General features: G+C 36.5%; 1 protein-coding gene across 1 annotated transcript in view; it reads right to left on the bottom strand.

Annotated features, from left to right (window-relative positions):
• The window catches only part of EYS (eyes shut homolog), a 959435-nt gene that overhangs the window by 93728 nt on the left and 840084 nt on the right, over positions 1-25623 (bottom strand). Inside the window, exons 41-42 of the mRNA XM_080584128.1 lie at positions 19881-19989; positions 15869-16089 (exon numbers count right to left, since the gene is read on the bottom strand). Of these exons, the coding sequence (XP_080440254.1) occupies positions 15869-16089; positions 19881-19989 (330 nt within the window). The remainder of the gene's footprint in view (positions 1-15868; positions 16090-19880; positions 19990-25623) is intronic.

Here is a 25623-nt window from a genome sequence, read left to right as displayed (position 1 = left end):
GTTCATTCGCTAATATACGTTTCTTTACTCGAGCAAGAAAAGTGGGAGGGCAAATAACTTCCTACAGCTCTATGCATTAACTGGAAAATTGTTTTAGGAAGAGTGCTTTAACACTCCAGGAATTCTATGCAAAATCATTATATCGTCTTTCTCTGCTGAAGATTTCTCTAACAGCTGACGGCTTTGTAATAATTAACTCCCTCTAGAAAGCAGGATGATAGTGAGGTCAGGGGAGAAAATGTAAATAGGTCATGCAATAGTCAGGATTATTGGCACACTATCATTATAAATAATTGAATCAAGTAAGTCTCCTGGCTGCAACATATCCTTGTGATGTTGGATTCTTGTTCATATTGATGTGGTTCTGGGACACAATATTGATTTAATCATCCTTTCCTATTAGATCAGTGTTGAGAAAACATGCTGGTTTTATACTTCTCTACATTTCCATTCCAAAACAGGGAGATCTGAAAGTGTTTATTTGCAATTGCCCTCTCTGTTTGTGCTGCACTTATTTAGAAGCCAATTTTAAGCTGGACTACCAAAGTGCTGTACTACTTAATCATGAGCTACTATACATTCAGCTAACACTGGGCTCTAAGGGACACATCAAGCCATTTTATTTCACCAACATTAAATACATATTAATGCCTAAAATATTGAAAGACAAATGTGACAGAATTGACTTTATATTAGTTTAGAGCTTACAGTCTATCCCTGCTGTTATTAATCAGGCCTGTGTGGATCACTTAAGTCATTCTGTTTTAAGGGTTGCAAAGTTGTCTCAAGACTATTTTTTTATCTCAAAGGATGAATTCTTAGACTTCTCAGCAACGCATACACTTACCTATGCCTGCTCTCACTAGAGGTAGAGCAGGTTTTGCCCTTTTCTTTGTCTCAGAAGTGAGAAGCAAGTGGATTTCTTTTTTCCCTAGTTTTACCTTACACTGACATCCATAGTGACACACGCTGGTAGCAGCAAGCCAGTGACACCACAGCAATTTCTCTCCTACAGAGTCATTCATCCAGCAGTTTGAAATGACTCAAACAGCACTTTGGTGCTCTGTTTTCCATCTCTCTTTATACCACCCTATCTCTCCCCTTATACTGTCTACGCTTCGCTTTAAAGAATAATAAAGGCAAAGTTAGACAAATTTTTAATCCCCAGCACTGCAGTGTTTTTGATGGTTCTGCGCCCCCGCCCCCAGTCTTTACCTTCTGTCTATAGAAACCACTTAATAAGTTCAAGACATTTTTATGCATGCTTCTGACTGCAGGTCCTTCATTGATTTCTAAAGATGATCCAGCTGAGTACGGCAATGAAACAAGCACCTTAAGAACTTTTATTAGGGTATAAATGAGACACTGTTTCTCAGATTTCCCTCCTGTTGTTTTCTGTTCAGTTCTATAATGCAGATCAATACAATCCAGAGTTATCTTGGGTGAACAAAAAGTTGTTGAATGTATCCAGCTGTGGGCTTGATTAGATTTTCACTTCACTGGTATAAATCAGAGTAGCTTCACGTAAGGCAAGGGAATCACAGCTCTCTGAAATGGTGTAAGCTCAGACGTAAATGAGAACCAAACTCCATTTTCTTTCATGTGTTCCGCTGGCAGTGTCAGCTCAAAACCATGTGTCAGAGGATGAAGCTCCTTTACATGTAAAAACTGAATTGTACTATTACTAATTATTAATGATTACAGCAATTGGGCAGAGAGGAATATACCCATAACATTTGCTGGCAAGACAGATAATTGGAGATGCTGCCTGAAAGAATTTGTACTTCTGCTTCTGTGACTCAGATGTCAGTTCATAATTCCTGTTTGAGGAAAGGTAGGTGTTTGGAAGAAAGGCTGGTTACAGGCATAACTTAGCTCAAACAAAAGGCAGCTCTGACGGATGGCTTGAATACGTTGATTCTCTCTTTTTAACAGCACAATGTGTTCCTGTGTTTTTTCTTAGGTTCATTCTGCATTCAAAAATGAAATAAAAGTCTCAAGCTTAATTCTTTTTTATAAATAAATTATATGTAAACACAGTATAAAAATATTTTCTTTGCTGTAAGTGAAAATAAGATAGCAGTGCAATGCAGACTTTTGCCTATGTGCTTATACACTTCACTGCACAGGATACCTTCACAAACATAGCATTTCTACTAAAATACATCATTCACTAAATCTCACTGGAACTACTTACATAAGGAATCCTTTTGGGAGTGAAGTAGCTTGATTGGCCCACATAGAGCACTCTTCTTCAATGTAGCATAGAAAGGGAAATGAAATCAGGAAGAGCATAGAAAAAAACTCCTCAGATACCACAGCAATAGTGAAAAAACAGGATACACTCAGATGGAAATAAACAATGGCAATCTCCCCTCCTTCCCATGCACACAGAATTTTTTATGCAAATATTTACTGGGTAAGCAGTACAATTATTAGAAGAAGTTAGCAGCCCTGAATTTTACTTACTGAAGAAGATATTGCAAATAACTGCAATGAAGCACAGAACAAAAAAAAAGGTGGGGGCATACACAGAAAATGGCGCACCACTGCTGGGCATTATTATTCCTATTCTCCTGAGGTCTTAATTTAAAATGTGCTTTTTTTTTGAAGTGCAGAGATAAAAATGCAGAGGGGAGAAGGGACAGAGGTTACAGGAGACAAAGAACATTGAAAGCCTTTAAAAATAGGCGCAACACACAAAAACACGATGACCAAATAGGCCCCAGCACAATAGAGTCTTCTTTTAATTATTTATACGTAAATCTCACGGTGTTTCAAATGCAGGCTAGCATAAGGATTGTCAAAAGCAGAGGTTTTTTTTCTCCTCTATATGAAATTTAAACATTTCTGCCAAGCTACTGCCAGTAGGAAGGTGCTTTTATGAGAAGCAAATTGCTTGAATATGCTACTGGGGGATTTACTTTCTCTGTAGCCCTATTTTTATTTAAATGTCATAAAATGCTGGCAAAACCCAATTACTACTAGCTTGGAAAAGTCCTCCTTTAGCTCACCTATAATATCTACTGCATTCTGTCCAGAGGGGCTTTAGTGCAAGGTCCATTTCTCTGGCTGTGAGTGGCTGACATTCCAGCTGTAGGTGGCAGTAACCTATAGCTCTTCCATTTTAGAGTCTAGCAGAGGATTAAAATCAGCCCAGGCATACAGAGCAGTGTTTCACTTCGATATAGCAGAAACAAAATGCAACTAATTAGGATTTCTCACAGCCAAAAATTCCACAGTTTTCTTGGCAAAGAAAGGGAGTTTCTGAGGCAAAGAAAATGAGTTTCACCCAGTTACTTAAATCATGATCTCTATTTTTTTAATAAATTGTACAAATCGAGTATTTTTCTTTACCTCAGGTTTTATTTCAGAAAGGGCCTGGTTTACATCCATGGACTCTTCGACAGTGTATAATCAAACAGCTGCAGAGAGAAAAGCTGAAATTTGGTATAAAAATAATCTTCCTCATTTTGTCTCTAATTATGTTTCTGTAAATTGGGGTAATCTGTGTTGAATGAACTCAGGATGCACTGGGTATATTGGGTTTGCAGCTAAGCTTGCAGTGTTCCTCACTAAGGAAAGTTACTTGTATAGCTTCCTAGTGCAAGGTGGCAGAATGTATATGCAATCTGTGTTAAGGACTTGAGAAATATATATATAGACAAAGTTACCAAAACTGCATATTACCAAGGTTAGCCTACAGAAAATGGCTGCAAATTAAAACATCCAAGAATCAGGAACTGCCCAATTGATAATGAAAAAAAAAACAAATGCACAAAATATGGACAAAAACATACTGATAAACAAAGTCATCATATACCAATGCATACCATTGTACCTATGCATATACAGTTATATAACAATGTATATAATGTATATAATAGCAACTATTTTCTACTATACAAAATAATTTTCCACAGAATGTGGATCAAAAGATGAGGTTTTAACTGCATTAGTTCTAGGCAGAAAAAAAAGATAAATTCATTTCAATTACCATTTTGTACACATTCTGCACCTACCAAGATCTCTTCATGCCCACAAATACCATCTTGTTCATATTAAATCACAGCATTTTACCATCAAGTTACAGGACAAATATCAGCTCATTTTAAAATGAAAGTATTATAACCTCACATTTGCTTCTCAATCATCGACCCAGCTTTAAAGACATGCTTGAAAAGAAGCAAGCAATCGTCCATAAATAAAGTGTCCTGATGTTGAATCCTGTTCCATCCCAGCATTGTCTCATGCCTTGCAGTAGTTCATATGCAAAACGTGCTCTCCTACTGATGGAATCCACTTGTCCTTGCTATTAAGTGAAACACAGCAGGACCCAGAAAGCATTTGCTGAAGCTGAAAACCGACTTTATAATTTAGCCTTGAATCTCGAGCTGGCATTACTATCACATTATAAATCTGGATGCTGAGTCTGAACACTTGTAAAACAAGTAAAATAAAATCCTGATTGCTTTGTATTTTTCATTTCAGTTTAAGAATATGTAGTAAAATTAGATCTCAATGTTAAAAACATCTTATGTTCATCCACTCAAAGAATTTCAAAGCCTAACAATTAAATTGGTATCTGACAACAGTGAAACAAATGCATGCCGTCTACCTTGCTGTTACTCAAAGCAGGGAAAATATTAAGGATACTCAAAGACTGCACCATCTTTTTAAATGTGAGTGGCTACATTTGACTAAATGTTAAGAGAGATGTGTGTTTATATGTTGCATGGTTGTGCCATGGTCCCTGCAACAGGGACAAATCAAGGAGCCATTTTCCGAGGGCCAGTGCAAAATCTGTCCCCTGTGCCAACTTGGCTTCCAGGGTTTAACTGAATCTTAAGCAAATTTCACCCTGGGGAAGGCTAGGGTGTGAGGATACAGACAATCAGAAACTGAGAGAAAGCACCACAAAAAGGGAATGGATCACAGCTCTGCTTCTGTGTATTGTCCAGGACAGTAGGTGGCATTGAGACCAAGGGAGATTCCGACCCTTCGGCTATCTTTCATCTTAACTTCTCCGTGAAATTTGATTTGGGGAAAGTGGGGGAAAAGAAAACTAGCCACCTTTAAAATACCCAATTTATTTGTTAATGGTTGTTAGCTATAAATAGTTTTCAGTCCAATTTACCCTAGATTTTCCTATATAGTTTATTCTCTCCACAACATTCATATATTTATCCAGGTAGTGACTGTTCCATAGAGCAATATCATGACTACTGATGAAAACCAAGAAAAGAAGTCTGGATTACATAAAAAGAAACCACGCTGAAAACATGTTTAGCTTCAATTTTAGGTTTTAAATCAATCTCTGATTTTTTTTTTTTTTTAAGGTGTGAAGTTCATAATTAATCCCTGAAGGTATCCAGGAAACAACTGAAATCTGGGTTAATGAACTATTGTGCTTGGTTTCCACCCTAGAAATATATTGCACTGTTTCTGCAAATGGTTTACAGAATGGAGAAGTGGATGAATAATTGGACAAGTATGACAACTGAAATATAATGATGATAAACTACCATATTATATGCCACTACAAAAAAAAAAAAGAATAATTACTGGAAATTCCTCAGCCTACAGATAGTAACAGTTTTTGTGTTTTAGCTGAAGATTTGTGTTAAAAATGCTAACAGTTTATAACTCAAAATCCCTTGTTGTTAAGAAGAATTTATTTTAGAATAAAATCTCTGTTACTGATGCCATACCACCTCCCAGCATATTTCTGTGTGACTTACAGGGACTTTTCTTTGGCTTTTCCAGACTCTGCTTTGTATAATTCTGAAGAAAATAAATTAAATTAAAGCCGTGAATAGTTGCAGGATGAAGATTGTCATCAAGAAAAATAGAAAAAAAATGGCTATTTACAAAACAGCTATTGTGCATCTTGAACAAATGTTGCTCGTTTACATTTCATTACCAGTATCACTCTCACTGTACTCAAGATTATGTTCTAATTAGCATTATTGTCTGGTGGGGATCTTACCTATTTCTCTGTTGTTCTCTTACAACTGGTGGGAGACACAGAATAAATCCAATTGCCCTTTGCACCCTCACCAACAACGTATTATAAAACTCCATAGTATAATGAAGAGATGACAATTACAAATAAATGATCAATACATGCTGAAGAACTACACCCACCATATGCTAATTAAACTGTTTGAGTGCATATACACACGCATTTGTTCATATGTGTGTTCCTATATGGATACTTAACTTACACGTCCATAATTCCTGATGATTACAGCAGAGATGACAAGATGATAACTAAGATATGAAACTTCATGCTCTACTAGCAGCCTCAAAGTAAACTGGAAAGAGAAGTCATGGCCACAGCTTCTGAACTGAAGGCTTGCATACCCCTCTGCAATCTTGAGAAAATTCTGGGAGGAGTGTAGACAGAGATATTCAATTTAAATAACAGTGCTGCATAGACGAGCCCTTATAACTTACAATTTGACTAACTGCTTAAAACAACATTCCTGATTCTGAGCAACTTGTCTCTGTGTGGCATATTTCACCCTGGGAGACCTGAGGTTCTCCCTCCAGTTGGACTTTTTCAGAATTTGATCTCATTGCTATTGCAACCTATTCCGATATGAGTGTGAAAAACTACCAGCAGCTCTATATTGTTTCATGTACACACCAAAATAAAGTATTTGTTAAAGTAATTTATATGTTAATATATTTAGAAGTGGCTCAGGTACAGCAATGAGTAGGATGTCCAAAAACTCAAATGACTATTTCATATGGTCCAATGAAAATAACACAAGCACATTAGAAGACAAGAAGAAGAACCAATATGGTCAGTTTTCTGTGTACCTTCCCTCCAGAGCAATGAAATACTTTCTTATCTGACTGTAAAATGCCTTACTAGGGCAATGTGAGAAGAAACCTAGTGCAAACACTGACCTCCAACCCAGAGGAATTTTCCAAAGAACACAATAAGGCTAAATTGATGGGCATACAAAGAAGGTGGCCCGAATACAAGAGAACACTGTATTCCTTATTGAACACTGAGGCCTTGTGGAGTAGTACAAATCATGCCTTGACATCTCTGATCCTCTAACTCACACCTCTTAAGTGCTATCAGTTCTTGAAGTAGCAAAGAAGCCATACCAGCTGTACTCTTATGAGCATCTGAAGAGTGTAGTTTAGCAGGGTATGACTAGTGAGTCTGGTAATAGTACAAATACAACTGTTACAAAGATGAGCTTGTCCATAAAGGAAACCCTTCTAAAGCTATGCAGGACTTTTTATCTAGTAATACAGTATTCTAGTCAGCTAACTGAACAGCATTGATACTGTTTAATAAATAAATGAAATAAATAATAGATAGCTAATACTGGAAATAATTTCATGAGCTTTTAAGGTGCTGTTGTGAAATTCTATGATTCTATGATTTTTATTGTTCTACAGCTAGTCTAGAGCAATGCTAGAAGACTTCATGGATTATGGAAAATGCCAATGGACTCATATTAGACCTTGTGCAGACCTCTGCTATAAAACCTCAAGACAATCTGAAGAAGGTTCTGGTTGAAGGAGAAACAGATTCTTGTTTGAAGGTCTCTTTATCCTTCTGTCTGCTAAGGTATTATGTTAGAAAGAATCAATCTTTAAGAGTGGTTTTATCATCCATGTTTTTGAACAAGACAATCTTTTTTGAATGGGGCTGCACTAACTCTCTAGAAGGACACCAGATAATTCTTAAGTTTGTGGATTCTTTACAAATAACACATTGATCTTCCACACACCCTTTCACTTAAGAATAATATACAACCTCAATAGGTCTTCCCTAGCAAAAAGCAGAAATAAAAACTAAAGCCATTTCACTCTTTCACAAGTTTTAAGAGTGATATTTAATCAGAAACAACTGGAATCAGTTGTGAGTAAGACTATCTTTACAAACACCCCATGTATTGACCCGCAGAAATGGTCAGTGAGGAAAATGTGAGGGACTAGTGAGCTTACCTTTGCCTTTGAATATTCAACTCACAACTGTGGATAATCAGTGCAGGCAGAATGTCCCCTCTGTTTCTGTCTTTTCTCCTCCCTAAAAGCTATATTTATAAAAATATAAAAGAAGCCTAATCTAAATGTATTGTATTCATGCACACACAACATATGGACATACACATAGAGAACTGTGACTATGTGTATGCCACTCTTTGTATTTAGCTGTACATATGATCATAAAGTTTTTCTTTTTTAATTAAATCCAAAAAAACAAGGCTTAACAGTGATAAAAATAAAATATAATCCAGCTTCCTATCTTTCTAAACAGAACTTAAAAAAAGTGAACTGAAATGCTGTCACTGAGAAAGAAATAAAGTTACAAAAACACATTTCCTAACACTGCTATAGCTCATATCCAGACACTCCACATTCAGGCTGAATATTAACCATGTGATTTTCAGTTCTCTGTTCAACAAGATGCCAAAGGTGAAGAAGGATTCTCAAAACCATAATCAAAATCTGTTCTCTGAGGTCACCTCAGATAAACTTCACTCTCCATGATAAGCTCCACAAACAGTTATTCAGAACCTTGTTCAATCTCCATTCAACCACGCTAGTAAGGACTGAAATGTCATTTTTTTTTTCCTCCCTTATGTGATTTTCATTGCTTGAAGTCTAGAAATCTATCATTAGTAGGTAGGTGTGTGCGTTAAGTTAGGAGCAAAGGAATAAACGTTCTAACATATATTACAGATACTGCATTATCCATCTTCCTCAGTACCAGTCTTGTAATTTTATTGTGATATCTTACAGTAAACAGCTAGAGCCTATAATGGTTCCTTATGGAAAACATACACATTTTCACTGAAAGCATTATCTCTGTGGAATTTTAGGTGACCATTAGTACAAAGAATGTGGCACATTTATCATATTTCATACATCTACTACATGTGGTACAACGTATAACAAACAGTGCCAGCTATACTATCTGTCAGGATTTATAGAGCAGTGAACTTCTTACAAAAATGCATGCACTACTTCTCTAGTTGGACAAACATGTCTGAACAGTGTTTTGAGTAGTTATACATCCATTTAAACATCTCAGTCACTTTGGAGAAGGATAGCATTTGATTCATTTTCCTGATATCTTATGTTTTAAAGCTACTCCAAATAAGATTCCCCTTCTGGAAGCAGTGCTATCACAAATGCCAATTTGGTTGTGCGGTAATCCTTGAAAATGATGTTGCATGTATTTCTGGGAATTGAGTCAAATCATTCCAGAATGATTGCTATTAAAATGATACTAACTGGTATTTCAATACCTACACTAAAATTTGAGCTATGGCAGCTTCTCTGATTTAAATACAATTGAACTGAGATGATATATAAACATCACGTTTAACAAATTTTGTGCACAGCTTGCACATTGTCTGAACAGTGAGGAATTTAAAGTCTATTTATACTTGGATCCTTGCTTTTCCTGCATGCTCTGTTTTCAGCATGATGCTTTTCACACTAATAGAATACTAAATCTGCAGATCTGAGAACAGAAAAAATTGATTTTTTCCAGACATGTTTAATAGAACCACCACTGTACTGCCTACATTAAAAACAGAGGAAGGTTTACTCTTTGATCATCTCTTTTTCCAACTTGTCCGCTTGGATTTGGATTTTAATGCTATTATTCAACCAACAGAATTTGTTATTTCAACAATAGTTCTGTCAGAAAATGAGGTTCTGAAGCTAAAAAATTCTGAAAAGTGTACAACATTTTAATCACTGGTAAAAGAGTTGCATATTTTAAATGAATTTAAATAGAAATTATGTTGAAGTAGGAAGAACCGCAGTCAGGTTCTACTGTATACAACAGTATCTATTAATATATAGTGTTAGTAAAACTGTAGATGAAATTTTCTCTTTTGCTTGCCTCTTTGACATTCCCATGAAAGTATGATGTAATAAACCTATGTCCAATAGGATTTTGGTCATTTTGAGAAAACCAATGGTATTCTTTCTCATTCTCCTCAAAAATGATGTGACAGATTTTCTGAGTAAGAGTGGCATTATTTTTCCTAAGATCAGGTGGAACCTGATACAATGAAAAATCTCTCTATCAGAAAAATAAAACAATTTGGAAGTAAACAAATAATATTTTTCTTCACCAAAGCCCAATTTGACATAAGCATTAGAAAAAACAATGAATTTCCAAATGTGAATCTCTTTCATATCTAGCAAACACCTGCTACACTAGCTACATAATTTAGTAAAATGTACAGGATCCAACAAGTTCAGTCTCCCAGATGAATCTTCCTAAATAATGGCATGTAGAAGCATGAATCGAAATAGTAATACCATCAGTTGCTGGAGTTGTCAAACATGTGTGTGAGCATCTTTAGTACTGACAGAGCTAACCAAAACCCAGCCCTTTGGAAGGAAGCAGGAAGCAGGATATCTTCTTTACACAAATCAGTATTACTTAGGCACGTATAGTGCAAATTCTGAAAAAGTTTAAGGTATGAACAACATATCTGGGTCCAGAAAAAGAATTCACGACTCCCATCTGGAAATCTACTCCCTTTTCTCCCTTTTCAAATCTACTTATATAAAAATTAAACCCTTTCTTTGGTTTATCTTTGTGCAGGAGTTGAACACAGCAGAACTTAAAAACATTATTTCTGGACTTAATATGGATCCTAATGCTATGTAACTAGGATTCATATTCATATATCAAACAACAGCATCAACAACAAAATGGGAGTTCTGGAAAACATTCTTGCCTGAGTCTTCTAGTCTATAAGAGATCTATAAAAAGATCCTTGTAATATGATCAGTTCTGCTGCTTCAGAATACCTGGTTCCTTTCTTACCTTACATCTAAAGCAGTGATGGGAAACCCATTAGCAGTTCTTAAAAACTGACTTACAATACTATTAGTGTTACCTGGGAGGTGTCTCAATGGTCCCTGCTTTGAGAATGGGAAATAGCTTATTCTCATATAACAATCTTTAGTTCAAAAAACCACTAAAAATCAGATTTTGTGAGATTGATAATGTAGACCTGTGCTAAAAGTCTGAGAAAAACATTTATCAGGGGATAAAAGCTTACCTTTAGATGAATTCCTTCAGCTAAAACCTGACTTGACATGCATTTCTGGCTTATGGGCACAAGGAAGCATAAGAATTATTTCTAACATATGTCATGGGAGAGATTCAATATTTGAATAACCCCTTTGAAATGGAAAATGAGATGTAAACAAAGTCAGCACAACATTTTAGAGTCTCCAAAGTCTTCAGTTTGAGCTCTTTTTCTAAAAAAAAAGTAAGAATCATAACAACTGAGAATAGATAGAGAAGAAAGGAACCATGAAATTTGTTAAGTCACTTCACCTGCTCTCCTCAATAGCTGAAATATATGGAATTCTAATACACATCAAGTTCCACTATAAAATTTCCTTTTACTTTAAAGAAAGCTAATATAAAATTCATTTTATAACTTTTAAAAAGGCATTAAAAACCTTTTCACATGAAGTTTGGGCAAAACTTCAGACTGATTTTCTCATTTGGTGAATTAGTTCTTTAAAACTGAAGAAGAATGGTATGGTCTTTCAACATGTGGAAAATAGACAGTTTCTGAAATATGATTTAAAATATGGCCATTCCTATCTATAGTTGTAAAGGTACCCCACAAATGAAATCTACATTTCTGGGGAGGTATTTCTTGCACTTTCAGGGACCAAAACTGAAAATTTGCTTTCCTGGCATAGTTGGTCCATATGGCATTCATCGTGGTTGAAATCTGAAGATAAGTGTCTCTCTATTGAAATTTATTGCTAATTGAGTTTGATTTTTCAGTCTTAGCTAATTGATTAACATTAATGGACCCATCTGCTGCACCAATACATGGGGAACAACAACAGTACAAAAAATCACTGTGAGAATAGTTTGAGACACTGGAAATATGATTGTTCGTGGGAGCAATTAACTTTGAGATTGTACTCTGCACTACAAAAACCAAGCTTGTCTATGTTTACATTTTCCCGAGTCTTTACACAATTTAAAACAAATGTATTAATCAACTGCTACTAGCATTGCAGCTGACAATTGTCAAACCATTGGTGAAGTAATTTTATGAATTTATTTCCTACACACAGATGTGTCTTCTTAATTAACACTAAGCTTGGTTTGCAACATCTGGCTCACACAAAGAAGGGGCCACACAGAATATTAAGAGCTTCCAAGGTTAATCTTACCATGCCCTTTCCAAACCAGAACTTAAAATGAATTCTGATTTCACAAAATTAGTCATAGAACTATATGCCACTCAAGTCCTAAATTTACTGAATATTTGCTATTTTTTTCCTCTGAAATAAACCACTCTCTGGAATTCTACATTTAGCATGGATTTAAAGTGCAGTGAAAGAGCTAGTGAACATGCAAAAGTGCTTCTAAAAGCCACAGGGCATTTACAAATGAAAGAGAATAGTTTTTAAAAACTAACAAAATAACAGTTATGTAAAGAATTATAAATTTAGATTCATACTAAAACTCTCAGTCGATAGAGCATATGTTTAAAACAGAATGGCTTTTGTGCTACACACAGATTTTTAGTCAAAATATAAATGGAATTGCGATAACGCTTTTTTTTTTGTGAAAGCAGAGGGGCTCTTAGAGCATAGATATAAATATATAAGAATAACTTCAAAAGAATAAAAATAACAAGAGATTCTGATTTCTACAATATGATGCATTCATTAATTTCATACTGTGGCAAAATGGTGGCACACAATTGTGGCCCATCACCATCACCATGGCCCTTCCTGGACATCCTGGGGCAGTGTCAGACCCTTGTCAGGCAAGTAACTTTCATTTAAGAATGACTGTAAAAAATGTTTCTTATGAAACACACCTGTCTGTGCACAGCAGTATGTGTTGACAAGTTCCAGTGCTCATTATAAAACATGGCTGAGTTATTCATTATATAATACTTCATGGCCTTTCAAAAGCAAAAGCTCTAATTAGTTGCCAAGCACCTGAAGAATAACATGCAACAAAAAAATCTTTTTTTCTTGCCACTTAACAGTGTAAGTGAAATAACTGGCAACATCTTAAACAAGTCAATAATAGTTTCATAAGAGTTGTCAAATTACTGCTTGTTTCATCTGAAAAAAAAATAAAATAAATGCAACTAAGTTGTTTCCAGTAATAAGTAGGCAAATGGATAAAATTAATGGTGGAGATGGGAATATTTTTACTATTATTGACGTGGTGGTTTAACACGGATGGGCAGCTCATCACCACCACACCGCTCTCTCACTTCCCTTCCTCAACCCAACAGGGGGAGATAATATGATGGAAAAAAAGGCTCATGGGCTGAGAAAGGGACAGGGAGATCTCTCAACAATTACTGCCAAGGGATAAACAAACAGCATATGGGAGATAAATGTAATTTATTTCCTATTACTAACAAGCTAGAGCAGTGAGAACAACAAAACAAAACAAAAAAACAACAAACACCACCTCCCCCATCCACCCTCTTCTACCTCCTCCCCCCAAGTGGTGCAGGGGAATGGGGGCTGCGGTCAGTCCCTAATGCCTCACCTCCGCCGCTCCTTCACGGTCACTGCCTGCCCCTGCTCCCCGTGGGGTCCCTCCCACGGGATGCCGTCCTTCCCGAACTGAGCCTGCGGGGGCTGCCCACAGGCAGCAGCTCTTCAAGAACTGCTCCCACATGGCTCCGTACTACGGGGTCCATCCATCAGGAGCAAACTGCTCCAGCACGGGTCCCCCACGGGCGGCAGCTCCCCCCAGACCCCCTGCTCCTGCGTGGGCTCCTCTCCACGGGCTGCAGCTCCGGCCCGGGGCCTGCTCCTGCGGGGGCTCTCCACAGGATGTTTTTTTCCCATTTCTTCAATCTGCTCTCCCAGAGGCCCACCCAGTGTCACTCCCTGGCTCGGCTCTGGCCAGCAGTGTGTCCCTTTTGGAGCCATCTGGAGCTGGCTCTGCTCTGACATGGGGCAGCTGCTGGGCTCTGCTGACAGAGGCCATCCCTGCGGCCTCGTGCTACTAAAACCTTGCCAAGTAAAAATAATAGATTATTTACAGCTTATTGTTTGCAGTCATCAATATAAAATCATTACCTGAAGATAACAATGTTGTGTAGTCCACATGCACCATTTGAACACTGGGACTGACATGTTTTTTCCCTAGAAACTATATACAGAATATCCACCTCTGTTTTTTCAGTTCTCCTGCTCCACAGATAACACGGTGTGAACCACTACAGGATTCCTCTCAATCTGAATAGTGGTTTATCAACTAGTTTCTAGGACAAAGCAACTAATAAACTATTGTGGAGCTAAGGGAGAGAGTAGCATCTTTCAGCTTCAAGAAGTATCAAAGAATGTTTGCAACTAGGAAGAATGTGATGAGTACTACAGCTTTAAAGTTGATCTATTTAATATATAGACTTTGTTAGACTACGTACTTAATGCATAGATTCCTAAATACTATTAGCAGGAATTGCCTCGAAAGAATTACAGGAAGAGCCTATTCTCACAGAATATTCCACCGTTCCTTTTGGGAGATGCTTCATTCATTGAAGCAATCAATTCAGGTCTTAAGACAATAGATTTGGAGGAAAAAACTTTGAGGAGTATTCATGTCCAGATTAGAGACATTCTGGAGCCAGACTTGACAAGGCTGATCAGGAGGTATGAAAGTCATTATTCTTCCATACCTCCTCAATCTGATGAAAAGCTGTGGAAAATGGGATCAGTAAAGAGAAGAAATGGGTTTCTGACCCTGGTATTGTCAGGCAGAGTCCGTGTAAAATGCCTGCCAGCACCTTGTCACCCTGTTTACATCCAGCACAAAGAAATTGTAGAAGATGGGTACATGACTCATCAAGAGTGAATCTTGTAGATGTGTCACACGCATACATTTCATCACTTTTCAGAAAAGCAGAAGCAATTTGTTCTCCCCTTAGTTAATTACATGGTATACAGTGATGGAGCTGTGTTGCACACATGGTGGACAAAACAAAGCATCAGGACTTTGGGATGTAGGAACTGCACCTCTGAAGATCCCTATCTAGTAACCTATCCAAACTTCCATATCCTGAGACACAATCTGTTTTGTGACATCTAGAGGAATGATCAGTCTCTGAAAAAGCAAATACTTTTCTGGCAAGTATATGTTATGAAGTCAGAACTGCAGAACCTGAATACTTTTAAAACAGGCATGGCAGCTACTTACAAAATTCCATCAATTTTAAACAGAAATGCGGTTCTCAAATTCTGAGTGCCTTAAACAAGTTACTATGGCTTAAAAACTTACTGTGCTTCAACTGAACCATCATTCAACTGAAACACCATCCTCTGTGCTTTTAGCCCGCATCTCTTTTGGATCCCATTTCTTCTTTCATTATGATGCACTTTAACTCTCAAAGGTTCTTTGAGCATTCTTTTTCATAAGTGCTGAAGATGATGACTCGTTAATGTTTTCATAGCATGGTGATGAATGCATGTGATGTGTACCCAGAACATCGTGAGGATAGGTGAGGGTACGGGCCTAGCAGCATATACAGTTAGACAGAAGAATGAGACCTTATGTGATTTTGTCCTATCTGTAAAAAGAGTCTGATTTAGTCACCATGCCTTATAGGTGAACTAGTTGACCATGAAGCAATTCTGGCAGCAACCCAATATGCATGTAGCATGGACAATGTAATTACATTTTATATCTGTTTTCATGTAAGCAAATCAGGTGTAAAATCTCTCTGGTTAGGCATGAAGCATTATCGGGACAGAAGATAGGTGATTACTTTATTACACAGAAAATTATAATAATTTCTCATTAAGGATGCCACTGTGTAAGTAGATAATAAAATGATAAAATGGTAACTCTTACCTAGTGCAGGTCCCACCATTGTGACATGGATGATATTCACATATTGGAACATTACAGTTCTCAACATTCCTCCCTCCAAGAGCCTCATCTATGATGAACAATTCTTTGTTGTTAACTTGAAAATCCCTAATACATCCTTTATAGCCATGTATTTGCCCAACACATCGAGGAACCTCTTCATGAACAGGAACATTTCCAAGAAAGATTGATCCAAAGGTGATCTGCAGAAACAAGAAGAGAAACAGCAGAAAAGAATGTGATGTGTGATGATACTATAAGCAATGAAGGAATAATAAGAGATAAAGGAAACAGCCATTACTTGAAGATGGTCAAAAGGGATGATATTTGATTGTAGGATTTTTTTTTAATGTGGCTCTCTTTTTTTAATTTTACTTCATACAAAGAACCTGTTTTTATGTGTGTGCATATCTTCAAATGTGTAAAACAGCATATGTTCTGTGAAATACAAATTTTAATTCTGAGACTTAACTAACCTTAAACATGGTGTAAGGTTTTCTTAGCGTTTCCCTCATTCTACGCTACAAGTTTTACAATCTTGGTTGTGGGCTGGCACAGGAATAAAGGAGAAACTGTATACTAAATGACAAAGCTTTTCCTTAGGATCTGGGACCTACAGAACCCCAAAATAAAGGAATTATACAATCAAGATTTTACGTTTCCTGAATGAGTGACAAAAAACAGACCACTATATTGAAGCCCAGGAGAAAAGGGAAAGGTTTAGTTAGTAAATTCTAGAGTCACAAGTGCCTAGAACATCCTGGTAAAGGTGCCAAAGAAACTCCCACAACTATTTCATATTGGGTCTGACCAAGTCATATTAGTGTTCTTGTGCTACCTATCTAGGATGAAAAACCTTGTCCATAACTTATAAAAGTTTTGCAAGTGATTCATTTAGTGCTGTGAATTCCACACCTAAAGCTGGTGTTCGACTATTTGGAGCTCTGATATGGAGCTTCACCATGCCTAAGTTCCTTTGCCTGTCAGGAATTGAAAAGATCATATTTTTTTTCATAATTTAAAAAATCAGGTAAAAAAATTCATTGTCATTCTTTGATACATTTACTTATACAGTACCACCAATCCAGAAAGTGAGTGAAAGCTGGTTAGTTCAAGTATGAATAAATCAGTGGAATAACAAATATACCACAGGATGTGTAAAACAGAGATCATTTATGTGAGGAGATAATTTATAGTTAAGGAGCCCTTCACTATCATATCTAGACGCCAACTGCAAAATTTAGGAGCAGAGGGAGGAAAACGTCATATTGCCTTGTCTAGGTTTCACATATCTATATAATCTTGTTTTGCTGTGTCTTACATGGTTTTTATCACTGCTTGAACTATGCTGCTGACAATCTGAAGTGAAATTTGGAGATACAATGAACATGAATGCCTTCAGATATTCCTCTACTTACAACGACTTTCATTTAAAAAGAAAAGGAAAAAAAATCCTACACCTTTTAGAGCATGGATAAAATTAAATCAGACTTTTCACATGGAAAGAATTCAAAGACATCAGTTCAGCACTTGTCAAACTCATTTCGTATCACTTGACTCTCTCTCCTATCAAACATAGCTGTAAACCAGCATAGTTTTGGACAAAATCTGTAAATAGTATTTGCAGACAGACATTTTCTCTCCATCTGTGAACCTGTTACAAGAATTAAGCAAAGCACTGGGCTGGAACGTACAATGTCTATGATAAAAAAAAAAAAAGTATGTATCTAACACTTCTCTTGCAGCACAATCTTTTATTATTGGACTTACTTTACAAAAGCGATGACCTGGGGGCAGACCCAGTGAACCACAGAATAACTTCAGTTGGCTCTCCTCAGTTTCTTGCATCAATGGTTTTTATCATAATATGTTAGATGTTCAAACACATGCTAGTACACCATAAAGCACGTTTTTTCCTGTAAAGGTCCTGTTCTGAGTTAAACTGACACAACCAGAATATATTTTAAGGAAGCGGACAGGAAAAATTCATGTTAATCTTGTTAATAACCTAACAGCCTTAACATAACATTATGGTAACGCTATGGTAACTTTCCTAATACTAATGCTTAAGTTTTCTAACACTTATTTGTAAATGGCCCTTCTTCACCTGGAGCCATAGTGGTAAGGAGAATCAACTGAGCCATGAAGGGGAAGAAATTCTTCAGTCCTCCTAGAGATAAGAAACCATTTTTTCTTTCATTGCTTGTGTAAGTGTAAAGAAAACAGCGGTTTCGGGAGGTTAGAAACAGATCTGTAAAGCACAATAGTTAGTCATGAGGATCTGACATTCGTACTATACACCATGTAAGTGGTTATCTGAATTAAATATAATTTGGTCCTTTGAAATACCTGTTAGTGTTTACAGAACCGTAAGTGCACTTAGAGGGAGCACCTTTTGAATGTCTTTATTCTAAGAGAATTCAGTTAGCATGGTCCAAGACTGCTCTGCAACATGAAGTGTGCTAAGTGGGGGTGACCAGAACATTCACTTCAAAAATCCATATGAACTGAAACACAACTGTGGACCTCCACAAAAAGAAACAGAAAAGAATCATAGAATCATTTGGGTTGGAAGACACATCTAAGACCATCTAGTCCAAACTTTAACCTAGCATTGCCAAATCCACCATTAAACCATGTCACTAAGCTCTACATCTACACATTTTCTGAAGACCTCCAAGGATGGTGATTCAACTACTCCTCTGGGCATCTTGTTCCAATACTACACAACCCTTTCAGTGAAGAAATTTTCCCTTATATCCAATCTAAACCTCCTCTGGTGCAACTTAAGGCCATTTCCTCTTGTCTTATCACTTGGTGCTTGGGCAAAGAGACGGATTTCCACCTCGCTATAGCCTCCTTTAAGGTAATTGTAGAGCGCGATAAAAAGCTGTGGACTTTCTTATGAATGAAAGAAATTTCCTGATTAGGGGCAGAAAGATTCTGCTGTATGAACATGGAGCATGACATCAAAGGTGTCTGCCTGTAAGTTTTTCTTTTAGTATGGTATTGCTGGCTTCTCTACATGATTATGTCCTGATGGGTAAGCTCTTTCCACAGATTGTCTACACAGAAGCTGCCAACAGTGATAGATTTACTTTCTGACATAGTTATAGACCCCAGACATAAAGGGAGAGAAAAAGAAACCTTCTACTTTTTCAGAAAACCGGGATGATAATCTCAAAGCTAGGAAAAGAGAAATAATTGGGGTAATAGTAGTATCTAACACAAGTTAATTCTTTCTATCAAACCGAGCAAACACAGATATTGACTAGGAAGGATCAGGGAAGAAATCCTATTACTAATTGACAGAGCATACCATGCAATGCACATCATGATTAGTATCTCTACAATTAACTGTACTGTCTCTTAGTGAATAAACTTATAAGGTGAACTCTCAATCATAGTTCAAATTCTCAAGTCCCAAACCACCTAAAACATACCATACAGAAAGAATCTTGTGATGCTAGAATGCAGAACAAAGACAGGTGATAAAATGGAGACAAAGAATAACAGAAAATCTCCAGATCTGGGAAAGTTAGCCTATTGCCCATTTAGGGTGAGTCTTCTGTTACCAGTTTCAAAATGGAGACAATCACATTTATAATACTGTTCAGAAGGCAAATCCTACCAACAGTTTTGACACCAGGTTAAGTCAGTGATGATTCATAACTGCCTTCCACTATACAGTGTGCACTGCAAATAAAAAGTAACCAGGATTACTGCTAGACATTATCTGAATTGTTCCTAGCAGCACCGTGGCCTAAGTCAGTGACACTGCAAACATTTTATTTTTCCTCTTGCAGTATCAGTGTCCTTTTCATGGACTTTAAGCAGCTGAAATAGACATTTCTGGGTTCGGTAAGCTGAAGAAATCATTGGAAACACTATGGATGCCTTAAGTGAAATGACATATTAAAGAGAAAGTAAGTGCATATAATGATTTCTGTGTGTTCAAAGCAAATAACTGTCTTTTGATGATTTGCAGACTCACCTGAGATGCTTCATATGAGAGCGAGAGTCTGTGTTGTACAGGAGGATTTCCATCTGCAGCCATTTCAATCATGCAGTACCCTTCAGGACTGCTAACAGGCAACATATAGCTGGAAGGAAACAGAAGATCTCATTACTGTTTATGCCACTGACAGAGGAGTATTCGAATCTCATACAGCAAAGGCAAGGTGAAAAAGGTGCTTCTGCCTCCATAAGGGATGACAGTCTTTGGACAATAAGAATTCTAGTTTTATGGCTACATGGACTACCCAGGAGACAAAAGATGTAAGTTTCTTCTTTTAATGTCCCTCTTCTATTTGCTTTCCTACTGTTCTTGACTCTAGTTTTTGAAATGTATACAGAGATGAAGAAAGAGATCTTCACAAGTGTAAGTAGGTACTGATAAATTGTAAGTGCTAAGTGTGGCTGACATGTGGTCTCCCTAGTGTAGAAGACTGTTGGACAAGTATCATCAATGTTGAATGATGCTGAACTCCATCGGTGGAAATTTCCTTTTCCTGCCCTACAGGGGAAACAGAATGGAGTAAGAAATGAAAGGCTGCATACCTCAGAGCAGCAAGATTACAAAGTGATATAGTTATCGCTACTTGGGAAGCACGCTGTTAATGTAAACTCTGGTACTGAGCTTCAGAGATAAAGAAGAATATAACGTTAAGGGAATTTGTAAAGCAAGCACTAGTGAACATTCAATCAGACACCCCAAATTCTTTAAGTTCTTTCTATGATGAGATCTGAGGAAATGTTATGAATAATATCAATAACAAAAATCCAATCCAACAAGATGATTTGTAAATATATATATATTTCAAATATATATATTTAGCATTTAGAAAGGAATTAGTATAAACATTATTGCAGCAATGGCAGGATATGAGAATATTAGTTGACAGGTTCTTTAAAACCAAGCTATGATAATTCTGTCCAAGTGCTTTCGACTTCCATCCTCAGTTTGAATTTTCACATACTTTAAAAGAAAATGTGATGGGCCTCCTTTTGGGAACCATGTTCACATTTACTGACTACATGCACAATAGGTCATCAAACTCTACTCAGTCATATCCATACAATTGTGTTTCCAGAGAAAGGCCTTCAACCAAAAAAAAAATATTACATTTTCACAACATTTTGATCCTGAAAGAAATTTCTACATTTATTTGGACTGCCAAATTTCCCATGTTTTTAGCTGAATTAAGAGACAATGACAGGAATCTCATAAACTGTTTTGCGTTGGCGCAAATGAATCTTCATGTCAAGCCTCAGACTTACGAAAGAGTTAACATATTTTAAAGCCCATGATGTCCTGAACACTACAAGCACATATTACTACTCTTAGAAATGACATACCTCAGCACTTCCAAAGATAAATTTACTCCTGGATGAACCGCAGCAAAACCTACCACACTCTTGAATGCCGACTTCCTCATGTACCACCACCTGTTTGTATGCTGCCATGGTATAATTTATCCTGTGTTATGCCTTGAGCTTTGCTTTTCTGCTTGTGTATACGGCTTTACTTTCTATCCTCCTATCTGTAGATCCTGTACGAAATCCGGAGTCTCAGTTTTCACCTCTGGGTGAAGTTACTGGGAGCACTGTATTGACATAAATTGATATAGTATCAGGCCCCTAATGAATATGGGTACATTTCTAACACTAACTGCAGTTCAGTGACATCTGAGTGAGCAGGAAAAAAACAGTACATCCACCAACACAAGTCACATAGGCAGTATGTCTATATCAGCAGGTGATGTACCCATATAAATAAATCCTGCCTTTCTAATGGCTATATTGCTTCTGGTTCCAGAGCTACTTCAGTCAATACTAACTCATTGACTTTTCACTGCATTCTGCTGCACGGGGTTGAAATGTGTTAAATTATTTCACCTTTGTAAGTTTGCAACACTTTTCCTACTTTTAAATTAGGAACAACAGTGTTTTAAAAATTGTTTGCAAGACAGATATTTGAGTGGCATCTTCCACATCGCCCTTTAAAATGTAACCTAGACTCTCAGACTATTCAACTGAATTTGAAAAATGTTCGTTTTTCTTTAATTTTAGGCTTTAAAAAAGTGAAGTTAATATTTTCAGTTCCTTTTTATGTAGTATAAAGTTACAATAACATTTCATTTGTAATGTAGGGAGTCAACAGCAATGTCTGCTGTTCTGAAGATTAGCTGATTTTCACAATTTCTTTATAAAGTGTGGACTGAGTAAACACAAGCTCCTCCTCAATAAATAGTGGGCATTTGTGATTTCCTTTACAAATGCTCAGCATAAGGACAATTTTGGAGAAAGTACTTCTATCTGCTCTGATTTCCAACCAATTCGTGGTATGTTAAAAATACCTTGAATTTCATTTAATATTCCTACTAATATTTCTGCTGCTGGTAATTCTCCAGGAAAATCACAGTGTATAAAAATAATTTCTCAGGTAAAAGTAAATTTACCATTCTTGTGGAGAAAACCAACTCATAACCTTTCCTTGATACCAGTCAATGTGGATTTTCTGGCATAGACCTAATATACCCACAGCAGTGCCTCCTCCTCACCCTCCCTTATCCCTGCTTTTCAGAAAGATTTCTGGAATCTGCATATTCTGTAGTTTCTATATTAATTCAAGATTTAACCCTACATATCACATTTGACAACAGTGCAACTAACAACGAATAAAGCTTTAAGTGATGTGGCAATATTCATAACTAAGAATGTTTGCCTGATAGAGAAGAATAGAACAGCATGGTCTATGTCATTTGATCAGCTTCAAGCAATTAGCCTACCAAGCTGAATTCAGCATTGTAAGTTTTCATTGCAAATGTCTGGTATTCAAACATGATCACTGCTTCGGGTACGTAATTTCTCTTGTTTAGATTCTTTGCAAAGGAAAGAAAAAAAGACATAGAAAAATAAAAATAGGTGCAATTAAAATAATCTTTAAAGATTATTCAATGCTGAAATGGTTTTTACTGCAGTATCTTTATGTAGCTAATCACAGGTATCCTAAATCATATACATGCTAACATGGTTATCCCTACTCAGGTGTATCTGGTGATTCATTCTACTTTTAAAGTAGCATGTCAGAAAAATGGAAATAATAAATACCTATAAGCAGCAGCTATTACACAGTGATTTTGAACATCAGGTCTTAACTTCACAAAGAACATAAAGCTATATATTTTTTTTTAAGATATGGCAATGTAAACTCAAAGGGAAGAGCCGATTAGATTGATGTCAGCCAGCAGATTAGAGACTGAGCTGTTAGAAAAAAGCAGAGGCTGTGAGCAGCAATCTACTGCCCTGTATTCCGGAGCGCATGTTAGGATTGCTGCCACCACTGCCTTCAGCGTTTGCTCCTTTCTCTGCAAGAACTTCCAAGCAAATAATACATGAAAATTCTCTCTGTCTTATGTCACAGAAATGAAAAACTTGTCATTTGAAATGTGAGAAAAATGAATATTTTTCATGCTTACATTACCACAAAATTAGGAGTGTTTGAGTTTGCTAGATTACTCACATATGCTTAGAAGAGCTTTTGAAAAGAGACAGAGCATGGAAAATTTCAGCCCAAAAGACAGCTTTCTGAGAAAATTATGAAAATAATGAAAAATGGCAATTAAAGCAGAAATGCTGTCTCTATCTTTACCACAGCATTTGCAATCACAAAGTACTAAAATATGGACATATGAAAGATAATTATTCTAGTTTTTAAAAACAATGATGGAGAAAAGAATATGCTTGAAATGTTCTGCAGCAGAAATGACCTGAAATAAAATGCCTCTTCATCTAGCTGTACAACTGGATAATATTTCTCTTATAAACCAAGATTAAATCTGTCTTAATCTTGCAGCTAGATAAATGCAGCAGTATTACTACGCACACCTTATATATATATAAAAAAAATCCATCTATATTAGAAAAGATAAAACCAAACTGATGATTTATTCTGTTGACATTTTTTCTTTCTTTTTCTAATTAACCTCCTATTATGAGATACTGACCTCACATAAAGAACACCCGAGATAAAAGTGGCTAATCACCGACATCTTTAAATTTTGACGTATTTGTAGTTCAGTTGTGGTTTTCACTTGTTTAGATGCTGAAGGCATTTCAGTCCATCTGCCTCACATCTCAGTGGCATATTTCAGTTGCATTCAAAGCTGGCGTATTTTTACCTCCGGAGACAGTGACTGAATAGAATGCAATATGATTCCTATTGCAGGATTATTTTGTCAGGCACCAAAATTGGTCTGATTCATGCACATCACACTTGTAATGATATAAAAAGGTTTCACGTAGCAGAAGAGAACTGAGTGTGTAGAGAGTAGGTATGGGAAACATGTATGTGTGTAGGACGCATGGGAATGATATACAGAGCATTTCTTACAGTAATCTAACTAGGTCTGGAGCCATGTGGGGCCCAACCTGTTCCTGTAAATGCTAAGGTGCAGGCCTGATGTAGCTGAATATTTGTTTCCGCAGATTTGAAATGAGAAGAGGTTCAGACTTCTTTTCTGCATTTGGCTTAGAATAACATGATTTTTCATAGCTGCTGTGGATTTTATATAAGCTCTTGTTAAGAACAAGAATTAACAAAGGGTTTACTACAGGGGCTGTTTCTTTACAAAAGACTGATGGACCTCAGCAGACACGAAACTGAAGTTGCATACAGTGATTACTGCAGTTACTAGTTACAACTTGATTAATCAAGTGACTGAACACTGAATTTCTAACAAAGTGCAATGTTTACCTAACATGCTTGTGTCTATGACACAATTGTAGATATAAAGTATGGAATTAATTTAGGTTGGAAATTGTATTAAAAGAAATCCTCTTAAACTAGGAAAAATTGAGGCACTTCTAAATCTGTCGCCTGGTATAATCTTTCTCGAGTAAAGGTTTTATTTCAAATTATCACAGCTACTTCTCCACGTGAGAAATGATCGTAATTTCTTTTTCTTCAAGCTGGTCACCAGGTGGCACTAAAGGAGCACAATAGAAAGTATGATCAAAAAGCATACTGATGTCTCTTCTAATCATTGGAAAGACTGACTTAAGCCCTAATTGATAGCATGATTGCTTCAGCTACCAGTTTATATCAAGGGAAACACAGTAAAGTATCTTAAACTGATTACATATTTGACAATACGGATGAGAATGGGTCCAGAGAGTGGAACTTCTGGAAGACTCTTAACTGCATTCATGCATTATAACTACATAATGTAATCATCTAAAAATGGTGCATTCACGGTTGTGTAAACAAACTTTAAAAAATATAGTTTATAGTAATTATATTTTCTGTATAGTGCTGTAGGTGCAGCCAGATTTCTAACAGCCTAAGGAGAGACATAAAATTAAAAGGTCAGATCAGTGGGTACAAAAAAGAAACAAAACAAAACAGGCTTTATAAAGAGAACTGGCCTCTAATTTTATGCAAGCTAAATTGTCATAGAAATATTTTTTTTAAAATATCAATATCTAGAAGATAGAAGATGGTTTTTTCTAGTCTTCTGAGAAATGATTACAAACCAGTTAAACTACTGTCCACTTTTTAATGTTACAATTGGAGGATTACTTTTAGAACTATTTGCTATTTTTTTCCTTCAAGCTGACAAACACTAACCCAACTTAATAATACATCATGGGAAAAAAATCCCAACAAAAACACACATGACTCTTCACTGAAAAAGCGTTGATATTAAAGAGACAATCTAAAATGACTCCTGCAA

The sequence above is a fragment of the Anser brachyrhynchus genome (assembly GCF_964034855.1).
Source record: "Anser brachyrhynchus genome assembly, chromosome: 3".
Classification (NCBI taxonomy): Eukaryota; Metazoa; Chordata; class Aves; order Anseriformes; family Anatidae; genus Anser; species Anser brachyrhynchus.
This window is presented reverse-complemented; position numbering and strand designations above follow the sequence as displayed.